At 35.2% G+C, this 13,729-nt stretch overlaps 1 protein-coding gene across 1 annotated transcript in view; it reads left to right on the forward strand.

The window, feature by feature from the left end:
• LOC145271114 (uncharacterized) overlaps window positions 1–13,516 on the forward strand; it is a 149,535-nt gene extending 136,019 nt beyond the window's left edge. Inside the window, exons 24-30 of the mRNA XM_080126655.1 lie at window positions 1,093–1,197; window positions 2,259–2,373; window positions 5,656–5,791; window positions 6,582–6,661; window positions 8,909–9,006; window positions 10,050–10,144; window positions 13,238–13,516. Of these exons, the coding sequence (XP_079982781.1) occupies window positions 1,093–1,197; window positions 2,259–2,373; window positions 5,656–5,791; window positions 6,582–6,661; window positions 8,909–9,006; window positions 10,050–10,144; window positions 13,238–13,325 (717 nt within the window). The 3' untranslated portion in view covers window positions 13,326–13,516. The remainder of the gene's footprint in view (window positions 1–1,092; window positions 1,198–2,258; window positions 2,374–5,655; window positions 5,792–6,581; window positions 6,662–8,908; window positions 9,007–10,049; window positions 10,145–13,237) is intronic.
• The last annotated feature ends 213 nt before the right edge of the window (window positions 13,517–13,729 follow it).

Genomic DNA, 13,729 nt, shown 5'->3' on the forward strand with positions numbered 1-13,729 from the left:
ATTTTTTAAAACTTTGACCCCTATTATGACCCCTTAAAATTTATCGTTTCGCGCTCAAATCACTTTATTAAGTTAGATCCATGTTCAAGGAACCTAAATCTAAAATTTCAAGTGTCTAGACCCAAAATTGTCGGAGGAGTTTGGTAGAGTTTTCAAAGGTCAAATCGTTGAAATTTGACCCCTTAACAGCCAAATTTCTGGCTGACACCCGTCACATCGATTTTCCCAAATCTCAGTACCCGGTATTTCAAATTTCGAGTCTATAGACTAAAAATTGACAGAGTTATTGCGTAGGGAAATGTACACAGACAGACAGACACACAGACACATAGACAGACACGTTCACTTTTATAGATATATAGATGATAGGTTATGAAAAGAAAGGGTTGTAAAGAGATAGCTTCGAATTTGGGGGTATCAAAACCAAAGCAAAATATGATGAAAGTAAAAATAAAATAGATAAACCCCATCATTTATTATACCATACCTGTTCACACTGAAACACTTATCACAATATTCTGTGGATCTATATTAAAAAAACTTGTTAAACTGTGTGACATATTTCCATTCTATGGAGGTCAGGTGCGAACGAGCACCCCATTATTTTATTATACCATATTTCTTCAAACTGAAACATAATTATCAAAGTATACTTACGCAGATAGATATGAAAAGTCTTTATTAAAGTTTGTGGCTATTTCCTTTCTATGGAGGCCGGACGCGAACGTAGACCCCACAATTTTATTATACCATCCCTATTTAAGTTAAAACATACTTATCAAAGTATTCTTATGTACATCTATATCAAAAACACTTGTAAACGTTTTTTTTTAATTTCTTATTTCGATACTTTTTGGACCAGGCACGAATGCAGACCCCACAATTTTAATGAACCACCGTTCTGCCAGATCAAACATACCCATTCCTGTGTCTCGATACATCTTCTATAATAGTCAACCATATAGGAGCCTATTCGTGACCAGACATATATATACATATATACAGTAATTATTTTTTCAATTATTTTATTTATACCACTCTTCATATATTTTAAATAAGTTTCTTCTGTTTTTGTTTTTTTATTTCTTTTAGAGAAATGAGCCAATTCACATACGGGATTCAGAATCGGAAGATGAGTGTGAGAATCTCGATCCTTTGGTTATTTTTGCTGCATCCAAAGAAATTAGCGGAGCTCAGGTATGAAAATGTGGTTATAGTCTAGAATTCTCCAAAATATAGAAAAATCTGTATGCTCTATATAGTAATGTACCCATGACGAAATGAAAATATCATATTCCAAAAATCAAGTATTTCAATTTATCTTAATTATGCTGCAATATATTTTACTCATATCTCACTGCTGATGCAATTCTCTATCTATATAAAAGCCAAGTACGTCCAAGGATGGAGTACTGCTGCCACATCTGGGCAGGAGCTGCTAAAAACAGCCTATCCTGCCTTGACAGAGTACAAAATAGACTTCGTATGGGAGATGCCCTTTTCTCTTCCCTGCAACCTCTCTCCCACAGAAGAGACGCTGCGAGTCTGTCTTTGTTTTATCGTTACTTCCATGGCAAGTGCTCGTCTGAGCTCCAATAGCTTATCCCACCTCGCCAATCTTTCACGAAAAACACCTGTCTAGCTGAAACCACTGTCAATAATTTTCCTCACTCTTTATCTGTGCCTAAATCAAAACGTAGATTCCATGAACAAAGCTTCTTTCTTAGAACTGCACGCCTGTGGAACTCTCTTCCGTTTGCCTGTTTCCCACCTGACTACAACTTGGATGTCTTCAAGTCCAACATAAACAAATTCCTGATAAACCGCTCCCTTAAGTAAGACACTCTATCAAACCCCCAATACTAATGATTACTACAATATTATTCCATTGATTACTGTACACGCAATAACCCTTATCCCCGAGTGGCTTCCGGGCCTTGATAAGTGTTGACTACCATGTAAAAAAAAAGCCATTGTTGTGAATTTTTTTACATGGTATTAACCATTTATCATAGACTGCAGCAACAGAAGTTAGGGTTCAGTTAGTGAAGAACCACCATAGACATTTCGTAACATGTACACACATTCAGATGAACCCTTCGTCACATACGTACACCATTATATAAGAATATGCACGATGTTACAATTTTTCATGTTAAGATCAGCTTTCAGAATAAACACTCCCAACCTTCCCATGTTAAGAATGGCTTTCAAAATAATTATTATTATGGTAGAATTTTCTTCCTTCTGTTTCACAGGATATCATATCGGACCTCCGACTAAAACACAGATTGAACGTGGTTGTGACGAAATTAGAAGCCTGTGATTATATCGTCAGCTTGCGAACAGCTGTTGAGAGAAAAGTCATGACTGGTAAGGAAACCCGTTTTCTTCATATCATCAGTCGACAGGTACTTATACAGAATAAGAACCGTGCTTTTTTATTTATTTATTTACTTGTGCATACGGCATAATCGCGTTGACACACCGGTTCTCGTCAGATCACCGAAGTTAAGCAATGTTGAGCCTGGTTAGTAGTATCAGATGGGTGACCATTTGGGAATTCTATACGCTGTATGTGCTCTCCGCTTATCTCGGCATTTGTTTCCAGTCATCCTGTACTTCACTTGCCACTGGTATTTAACAATGTCGGCTCAGGAGAGGTGTGGTTAGAGACTGCGCACCTCCTGCCACAAAGATTTCACGCACAAGCAACCGTTCGTGGGTATCCATAGTCTGTCAAAGACTGAAGGAGCTGCTGCTGCTTATTTGTGGACTATTATCCTCATCTTTCTTAAAGTTGTTTCGCTCGTTTCGGCCAACTATTCCTCTGCCCTTCATTAGGTTGTACCTATTTACTATGCCTCCCCACGGGACAGAGTTAGACAGCAGGGTCGTTTTTTAACGTGGAGAAAAGGAACAAAAATAAAAATTGTCTCAGTCGTGAAGGATTCCTCCTCCACTGACAGAGAACAAGAAATTGAAGTGCAGAATCTGGAGAACAGATACTACACTTTGATCTTGTCCCCAAAAACCGATTAAAAAGATTTTCCCAAATAAAAAATTTTAATAAAAAAACTTTAATAAAAAGAATTTAATAAAAAAAAACTTAGTCTTCTCTCAACATGACTTTTTTTAATCATAAAATAAAAATTTTTTTTTTAATTATAAAATAAAATATTTTTTTTTAATTATAAAATAAAATATTTTTTTAATTATTAAATAAATAATTTTTTTAATTATAAAATAATTTTTTTTTAATTATAAAATTAAATATTTTTTTAATTATAAAATAATTTTTTTTTTAATTATAAAATAAAATATTTTTTTAATTATAAAATAAAAAATTTTTTTAATTATAAAATAATATATTTTTAATTATAAAAAAATATTTTTTTTTAATTATAAAATAAAATATTTTTTTTTAATTATAAAATGAAATATTTTTTTTTAATCATAAAATAAAATATCCAATTTTAAACCGTAAACAGACAGCCATGTTTTTTTTATTTCTTTTTTGTATATCGATTGAGTTTCCATAAAAACTACTTGTAAAATAAGTACAGTGATGCAATATATAGGTTGGATATGTTGCTTGGTTTTACGGCATATCAACCCTTTTCAGGTCATTCAATGCTGAATCCACTTATTTTAGAAATAGTATTCATGTTGCATCCAGTTATTTTGTAGAAGGTTTGTATTCTTCAAACTTTTTGTATCTTCAATCGATAGTTTGTAATGTTTGGTTTGGTTGTTTTATAGTGGGTTTTATTGGTTTTGTTCCCTACCTGCAGAACATGAATGAGTTTTACAATGGGAGAGGGAAATCTATATAAGAGCCAGGTACGTCCAAGGATGGAGTACTGTTGCCACATTTGAGCAGGAGCTGCTAGAAAAAAACATGTCCTGCCTTGATAGAGTTCAAAATAGACTTCGTAGTCTCGTAGGAGATGCCCTTTTCTCTTCCCTGCCATCTCTATCTCACAGAAGAGATGTTGCGAGTTTGTCTCTGCTTTATCGTTATTTTCATGGCAAGTGCTCGACTGAGCTTCAATCTATGATCCCCCCTCGTCAAACTTTCACAAGAAACACTCATCTAGCTGAAACCACTGTCAATAATTTCCCCCCACTCTTTATCTGTGCCTAAACCTAAACATAGATACCATGAACAAAGCTTCTTTCTTAGAACTGCACGCCTGTGGAATTGTCTTCCGTTTTCCTGCTTTACAGCTGACTACAATATGGTTGTCTTCAAGTCTAATGTAAACAAGTTTTTGATGAGCTGTTCCACTTAAGTTAACAAATTTACCGAATTTCTATTACTAATTATTACTACATTGTCCAATTGACTACTGTACACTCTTACCTCTTATCCTCGAGTGGACTCTGGACCTTGATAAGTAGTTATGCCTATGTAAAAAAAAAGGGTTACAGTATTGATGTTTGGAAAGGAATTAGTTGTGTACTTATTAAAATTAGATTTCTACTGAGGTTTATCACTCTGAATTATTAATGTACCCAATATTTAAATGCCTTCATGTCAGTTAAAAGGCACTAAAAATGGAAGTAAGTTATGTCCAGTAGTGAAAAAGGACCCTTAAGCTTTATAGAGCATGAATTTTTTTTTTTTCTATTCCAAGACTATATTCTCTGAAATGATGGTGTTATGCTGTCGACGTCGACCCTCCCCTGCGCATCAGTGTTGGAAAGTAAAAGAAAAAAAACAAAGCTTCTTTCTTAGAACTGCACGCCTGTGGAATTGTCTTCCGTTTTCCTGCTTTCCAGCTGACTACAAATTGGTTGTCTTCAAGTCTAATATAAACAAGTTCTTGATGAGCCGTTCCACTTAAGTTAAAAAATTTACCAAATTTCCATTACTAACGATTACTATATTTTCTTTTTGACTACTCTACACTCTTTAGCCCTTATCCTTGAGTGGCCTATCGGCCTTGATAAGTAGTGACGCCTTTGTAAGTAAGATGAAAGTTTTACAATATGTTTTTTTTATTCAATTGTAAGGTTAAAGTACAGAATAGGTACACTCTTTATCTATGCCTAAACCTAAACGTAGATTCCATGAACAAAGTTTCTTTCTTAAAACTGCACGCCTTTGGGTCTGTCTTCCGTTTCCCTGCTTTCCAGCTGACTACAATATGGTTGTTTTCAAGTCTATCGTAAACAATAAGTTAACAAATTTACCGAATTTCCATTACTAACGATTACTATATTGTTCTATTGACTACTGTACACTCTTTAACCCTTATCCTCGAGTGGCCTCTTGGCCTTAATAGGTGGTGATGCCTATGTAAAAAAAAATGATGTTTGGAGAAATGGGAAGAAGAAAAAGATGGGGAAAGTCGGGTTGTTGTTTTAAGTTTTTCAAAAGGAAGTAGAAAAACAAAAAGCAATCAATGTTAAGGTGCATTCTCGTCACGGGAAGCCAATATCTTCAGACAGTCTGATCTGGTAATACCAACGACTGTAAAGAGAGGTAATTCGTTTCTCATTAATGTTTGCGATGATGTTTTTTTTTTTGTGATACCGGACGTACGGACAAGTAAATTGATATTGAGATAACAGATTTCCATTTTAAAAAATTCATGACCTCTGTCTCTCCTAGATTGACCTCTGACCTATTTGATCTTTTGTTTTCAGATTTTGCGAATGGTGCCAATAACAAAAAATTGGTTAAACGTCTCCAAGACATGTGTGAAAATTTTGAACGTCCTTGTCTGATTGTCGAGAAAAACCCACAGAAAGGATCTGAGGGTAAAAATGTCTCCAGGCCAGTGTAAGTCGTTTTATTTCTTTTTACAAGGGAGTCACCACTTATTAAGGCTCAAGGGCCACTCGAGGATAAGGGTTAATGAATGTAAGGAGGTAGTGTAGTAATCATTAATTCATGCTTAAACATGTTTATGAGAAGATTGTTTTGTGTATTTTGTTGCGGACAGCAAGATAGGAGTAGAATACGACTTGTGCGGAAGTTGAACGCGTCAACTTCTTGATTTTTTAAACCTTAACTGCAGATGAGATTCTACTAATTTTGATTCAAATAATGTTTTACACAAATAATGTTTTAATGCAAATGTTATAATGCAAATCATGTTTTAACAAAAGTAATGTTTTAACAATGTTTAAACACAAATCATGTTTTAACGCAAATAATGTTTTAACACAAATGTTTTAACACAATGATGTTTTAACACAAATAATGTTTTAACACAAACCGTGTTTTAACAAAAATGTTTTAACGCAAATCATGTTTTGACATAAATCACATTTTAACATAAATCATGTTTTAATGCAAATATTTTGACACAAATAATGTTTTAACACAAATATTTTGACACAAATAATGTTTAAACACAAATAATGTTTAAACACATCATGTTTTAACACAAATCAATCAATCAACCACAAAACTGAAAGAGAATCACTGAGTGTAGCAGCTTGAAAGTTAGATGAGCATATGACGATGAGGTTGGCCATTCGATTTTCCTTTTTTCTCTTTTTATGTCTGACTTCTGTTTTAGATTTAGTTTATCCATTTGTTGTGAATTTTTATTTTTTTCTTGCAGGCCACAGACGAAATACTTGGAGACTTTGTTAACCCAACTAAGCTTGAGTTCAATCAGATTGTTGTTTTCAGAAAATAAAAGTAAGTTTTTTCTTTATATGCAAATCCAGTCGATATCTCACTGTCGATGCAATTCCCTAACTGCATATGAGCCAAGTACGTTCTTGGATGGAGTACTGTTTCCACATTTGGGCAGGAGCTGCTAGAAAGACCTTATCCTGCCTTGACAAAGTTCAAAATAGACTTCGAAGCATATTAAGGGACGCTCTTTTCTTCAAGTCCAACATAAATTCAGCAGAAATAACCTTCTTAGTGACATGCAATATGGATTACGTTCTGCTAGATCTACAGCAGATGTGCTAACGGTTATATCTCATAGGATTAGTGAATCTCTCAGCAAAGGCCTCCTTTCTAGGGCAATTACTCTTAACATATCAAAGGCCTTCGATAAGGTATGGCATAAAGGCCTACTTCACAAGATTTCCAGCTACGGTATAACTGGAAATGTTTTCTCAATTATTAAATCAATTCTCTCTAATAGGCTCATAAGAGTAGTGGTTGATGGACAAAAATCAGAGGCCCTCAGTATTAATGCTGGAGTTCCTCAGGGGTCTACCCTTGGCCCAACTCTCTTCCTGATCTACATCAATGATCTCCCAAAACACATGCTTAAATCATTTATGCTGATGACACGACCATCTATGGTAACACATCAAAGGCTGTAAATAACAAAGTTCTCTCTGATTCTCTCTCCTCTGATCTTGAGCGCGTGGTACAGTGGAGGAAGAGGTGGCTGGTTACTTTTAAAGCATCTAAAACCAAGCTCCTATCTTTACACCATCAATGCTCTGATCCCCATCTGGCATCAATTGAAATGGATGCCTCTTGTCTAGGGGAGACTCCATGTTTTGACAAACTTCTGGGATTGACCTTTACTCCTGACCTGAAATGGAACACGTACATCAAGTCTGTTGCCAAGGTCACTGAAAAAATGGTGAGATCCTTCTATCGATTCAGAAGATATCTCACTGCTGATGCAATTCTTTATATCTATATAAAAGCCAAGTACATCCAATGATGGAGTATTGCTGCCACATCTGGGTAGGAGCTGCTAAAAACAGCCTATCTTGCCTTGACAGAGTACAAAATAGACTTCGTGGCTTAGTGGGAGATGCCCTTTTCTTTTCCTTGCAACCTCTCTCCCACAGAAGAGATGTTGCGAGCCTGTCCTTGTTTTATCGTTATTTCCATGGCAAGTGCTCATCTAAACTCTAATCCCTGGTCCCCCCTTGCCAATCTTTCATGATAAACACCCGTTTAAGTGAAACCACTGTCAAAAATTTTCTCCACTCTTTAACTATGCCAAAACAAAAACGTAGATTCCACGAACAAAGCTTCTTTCTTAGAACTGCACGCCTGTGGAACTCTCTTTCGTTTTTTGCTTGTTTCCCACCTGACTACAACTTGGATGTCTTCAAGTCCAACATAAACAAATTCCTGATGAACCGCCCCCTTAAGTAAGACACTTTATCAAATCTCCAATACTAACGATTACTAAGATACTATCCTATTGATTACTGTACATGCAATAACCTTTATCCCTGAATGGCTTTCGGGCCTTGATAAGTGGTGACTTCCATGTAAAAAAAAATAGACTTTGAAGCCTATTAGGGGATGCTCTTTTCTTCAAACGTAAACAAGTTTTTGATGAGTCGTCCTCCTTATTTCCACTGCTAACAATTATTACAATATTGTCCCATTGACTACCGTACACTCATTAACCCTTATCCTTGAGTGGCCTCTGAGCCTTGATATGTAAAAAGAATAAGTCTCTCTCTCGGTTCAAAATGTTTATATCCAGCAACAAGCAAGAGCAAGATAGCCAGCAACAAGCTAAACTGCAGACCAGCTTAATGCGGGTACTGGTCTCCCGCTTTATGGTTTTTTTAAATCAGAGATTTGCTTCTCCTAGAAAGGTTGCCTTCACCACAGCTTACGGGAGCCCTCTCCACCCTAACACACACACGGTGCTAGTTGGCCGTTGACCCCGAAAAAGGGTTCATTTGCCCTTTGGAAGGTCTTGTTTTTAATCCATCTGGGAGTCTAGCCGCCCTCCTCACCAAACAAGTCTGGTGGGGGAACCAGTTTAGTCGTCGGTGACCCGACCATGAGGCAGGTAGTACTGGGTTACATGGTACCAGTAGCATATGACATGACCCGACACATACATGCATGTATGCCTAAAACGTTCGACAGAGGGGACAGATTTTCATACATTTAAACAGACAGGTGAGATTTATAGATGCTTTTTTCTTTTTGTTTTTTTAGATGAGACATGTACGTTGCTAGCGAGCTTGTGCTGTCAAGAAAATGTTAAAGGTCAAGCCATTTGCAAAAATCAAGTATTGAGTGATTCACAGCAGCAGGTAAATTATTTTGTTTTTCGTTTTATTTCCCTTATATGTTGGATTTTAATTTTTTTTTCCTGTTTAATACTGTGTATTTAACAAGGTTTTAAAATGTGTTTACCAAAAAAGAAAACATGGTATAATTTGTTAATAGATCAAAAGCATTTTGACTTTTGCCTTGAAAAAGCCTTATTATGTTGAAAAATTCTTGAAAAGGCCTTATTTATACTATTTTTTAATTTATTTTTTGTTTTATTACATTTTCACCCCAAACAAGGCGCATTGCCCTTTTGGTGTAGGGGGCTACTATCAGGGGTAGCAACTACTGGGGCACTATGTTGGGATTTGGGCAACAAGATGTCGGTTCACGTTGCACTTGAACTTCTGCATGTCAGTACAGTTAGGGAAGCAGGAACCTCGAATGGAATTCCAGAGTTTAGCAGTTCTGGGGAAGAAACTACTGGAGTAAAAAGATCTTTTCCATCTAGTGATCTCTACTGTGTGGGGGTGGGATTTTGACTTGTTCACAGTAGACAGAACAGTTTCAGATGGTTCGTTGTTCTACACAAGTCCTGGAGGTGACTGGTTTGCAGTAGACAGTTCTTGAGTTGGAAGCCTCAGAGCAAAAGATTCTTCCCGTGTTGACACGAAGAAGAAAACATATGCGAAATTGCTACAGAAAGGTTTAATATTTATGGAGCAATTCTGGTTTCTGATTGGTTGGTAGCAGAACGTGAATTAATTTGATTCGTCAGTTCCTAGCAACATCGTTTATAAATAGAATCGCTCTACTGTGTGGGATCATACACCATTATACTCAAAAATATTGTAACACATACGGGTCCAGAACTGGCTACATTCTGGTAACTTGATTATGTAGTAATGTAATAGAACTGATATCTATTCAATGTAGCCATCTTCAGCCTCAATCACTGCCTTCATACGGATACATGCCTTTTTCACTAGTGCTAGCGGGATCTCAATGAATGATACACGTCAATCGATACCTATATGGTTTAACTGTTAAATCCTTTTTAATATCTTGCTTATTTTTCAAACAGAAGTTAAAGTTTTACATGGCTCTTCCAAGAGTCAATTATGCGTTGGCGTTGAATTTGTGTCAGAATTTTAAGACGATAAAAGAATTTCTTGAAAGGTAAGTTCAAAATATTTATTTTTGTTAGGGGTGTGTGTTCGTTTATGGAAGCGTTAATTGAGTTTGAATAAAATAAGATACGTAATAGATACGTTTGAAGCCAAAAAGAACGCATTATTACGAAAATAAACCGATTTTTATTTTTGTTTGAAATTTATATTGAAATTTATAAATATACTAGACTACCCGTGACCAGTATGTTATATAAGCTATAGAATTAATGTATGAGTGTGACACGAGTGAATATCATATATATATATATATATATATATATATATATACTAGACTGCCCGTGACCCGTTGGGTCAGTATATTAGCTATGGAATTAATGTATGAGCGTGACACTTGTGACGTAAAGAAAATAGTTTTTTGTGACATAACAGAAACATTTCTATGAAAGCATATTAAAATGAAAAAAGAATATAGATAGATTTCTATGAGTCGTTCTGTTTTTAATTGTTTATTTTTGAAGAAAAAAAAACTTATAGCCATTGAATTATAAGTGGTTTGCCATACTTATAGGTAAATGTGCACTGAACAGATACCATAATACTTTAAGTTAAATTCAAATTTTGATATATCTTTTAATTTAAATACAAAAGAAAATCGGGATGCTGAAAACGTACACAGTAAAACAATATGTTTTATCGTCACGTTGATTATTTATTTGTAATACAAATTAAAAAAAAACATTTTTAGAGTTATTTATTTATGTAGAAAAAAATGTATGGATGTTTTTTTAAGGAAGGTCTATTAAAAAATGGAGAATAAATTAAAACCAAAAAGGAAGGCAGTGGGTAAATCGCCATTGTAAAATGCTCTTATGGTTGTCAACGGGTTACAGTAGATTTATTTGTAAGCAAATTGTGTTAAAATGACTTAAACATAATATGGAAATGAACGATGTAAAAACATGCAGAAAGTATTAACAGTTGTTTATTTGGATAATTTAAATGCGAAAAAAAAACAATTGGGATGCTGAAAACGTACACGGTAAAACAATACGTTTTGTTGTCGCATTGATTATTTATTTATGTACACATGCGCAACCGGAAGTCGTAAACCAGACGTTGGGTTACAACACCTGTTACAAGGTCATTTGAGTTTTATAATTATATAGATTTCAGCACTATTTATATATGTAAATATAAATAAGCATATATTAATTTTAGGAAAATTATTTATTGTATATATAGACTAGCGGGGGTACCGGCGTTATCCAGGTGTTACGAGGTGTGTGTGCTCTTAAATCAAAAAGAAACCCAGGTGGGCGGGTAAAAAAAAGTTTTGGTAAGTTGGTAAGATTGAACCCGAAGCCCTGAGGCGAAGTTGGAAAATAAAATGTGAAGAAAAACATGACACGTTAACCGCTTGGCCAGCAATAGCTATTCAGCAGGGACAGTTTTTAATGAGGTCAGTAACCAGGTTTGTTTGTTTTTACCTAACTTTGGGGAAAACCAGCTCCACCATTTATTAGGGGAGTGTCTCATCTCGAAATGAAAGCAACCGTCTGATATAACGACGCTAAGCCGACATTGACCAAACGTTACATCGCTTTCTAGAGACCGCTGGCCATGGGCCAGTGATTTGAATCGAGTTTCGCTTTTTTTATACCAAAAAATGAAAGCAATATGCGGCGATCCCAAAATGTTGAATATTTAACATTTCAATGTCGGGCAAATTAAATAGATGGGTGACCCCCATTTGTAACTTGTAGATATGATTTCGACGTGATATAAAAAGTTTTAAAAATGAGCGACGGCCTCGAGAAGCCGCCAAAATAAATCCTAGCTTGTTCTGTGTTATAGGAGGAAATATGGGGAGTTGATGGCCTTCGTCGCATAGGGTAGAATTAGCTGCAAAGTTCTTTGCAAATAGTTTGGCCTTGTCTGACGCTGACGAGATGACCTCTGGTCCATTGATAATGGTTGGGATAGAACGCACACTTCTGTTCAGGATCCTATTTGTTATTTGCCAAAACTGGTGGGAACCAAGCCACTGATCAGCTACCTTGGATTTAACAGACTGGGCATATAGCTCTCTTGCATTTTTTATTACTCTTTTACAGTGGTTGCTGGCAGTCCTGAAAGCAGCTTTAGTCTCAGTGCATCTATTACGTTGGTAGCTATGGAAAAAGTGATTTCTGTGCGCGATAGCAGCAGCACATTCTGGGGAGAACCATGGCTGGCTGTTAGGTTTTTGTTGGAATTTTTTAGATGGTATGAATTGGTCTATGCCTACAATTAATCATTCGGTCAGATCTGATACTATAGAGGACACTTCCTTTTTAAACATGGAGTGCAGAGGTAAATCAGATATGAATGTACGGAAGCTATCCCAGTCAGCCATAGAGTATCGGTATACAGTACGGTGGAGGGGTACGTCTGGGGGCTTCTTACATTTCATTTTTATCTTAACTGATACGACGGAGTGGTCGGAGGATCCTAGAGGAGAATGAATGGAACATGAACATAGCTCAGGGGAAGTTGAGAGAAAAAGGTCTAGGAGGCTTGCATATTGACCGGGTGTATGTCCCTGATAGTAGTCCCCCCCTACATCAAAGGTGTACCGTGCCTTGTTTGGAGTGAAAATGTAAAAAAAAAAAAAATCTTACTGCTCAACTCCCCACAACTATTCTCCTGTAAACATTATTGCGATTGGTAGTAGTTCTATGGCGGTTACCATAATGTAATTCTTGTTGGGTAGGTCACCATTTTGGCGGGTCCGCCTTTTGGGGAGTCGTCGAAATTAATATTTTATATTTTATTAATATTAATATTTTATATTCATTTCAGCGTACAAGTCGTATCGGGTTATAGAAAGTATTGATATTTTGGTATCATTGTTAATAGAATACTTTAATCGTTTTTTTTATTACTTTCGACTGTCAATAAAGTAAACGACGGAAGGGAGAATGATAGATATTGTATAGGAATAAAAACAGCCAAATATTTTTATATTTTTATGATTACGTTGGTGATCTTTTTTATACTAATTTCACCATGACATGTAAGTAAATAATGTTTTCACCTGAAATGTGGTTGTTTAAAAGTTCACTTATTTCTTTTTCTTTATATCTTTTTGCTGATCTAGTTCTGTTACGTTGATCGTCACCCGTTCCAAGATGTCCTCCGAACGTGCCAGTTATATCCACAAGTTCATCCGACAAAAGTTTCGATGATTAAAAAAAATTTTTTTTGTAAAAAGCCGAGCGAATAAATTATTTTTTTAATAAAAAAAAAAATAAAAATAAAACCATGAAAAAAAAAAAAAACCTGAGAAAATTTATTCTTTGTTATTTTATTTTTTTTACCAATTTTTTATTTGCTAAAAAAATTGTTTCTATAACAAATAAAAAAACTTAAATGAAAATTGTTTTTATTTTCTTTAAAAAAAATTTACAGGTATCGGAATTGAAAAAAAGATATATCAAATTTCCGATGCCAAAAACGATTCTTTTAATTTTGTTTTTATTTGATTTTATTTAAAGCAAAATCTTCTACCGCTAATAATAAAATTATAAATATTTATTGCTTTTTAACTATTGATAAAACTAAAATCGATACATCATGCCTCACACAAGTA

This window comes from Euprymna scolopes, chromosome 46 (genome assembly GCF_053919585.1).
Source record: "Euprymna scolopes isolate OS-2025 chromosome 46, ASM5391958v1, whole genome shotgun sequence".
NCBI lineage: Eukaryota > Metazoa > Mollusca > Cephalopoda > Sepiida > Sepiolidae > Euprymna > Euprymna scolopes.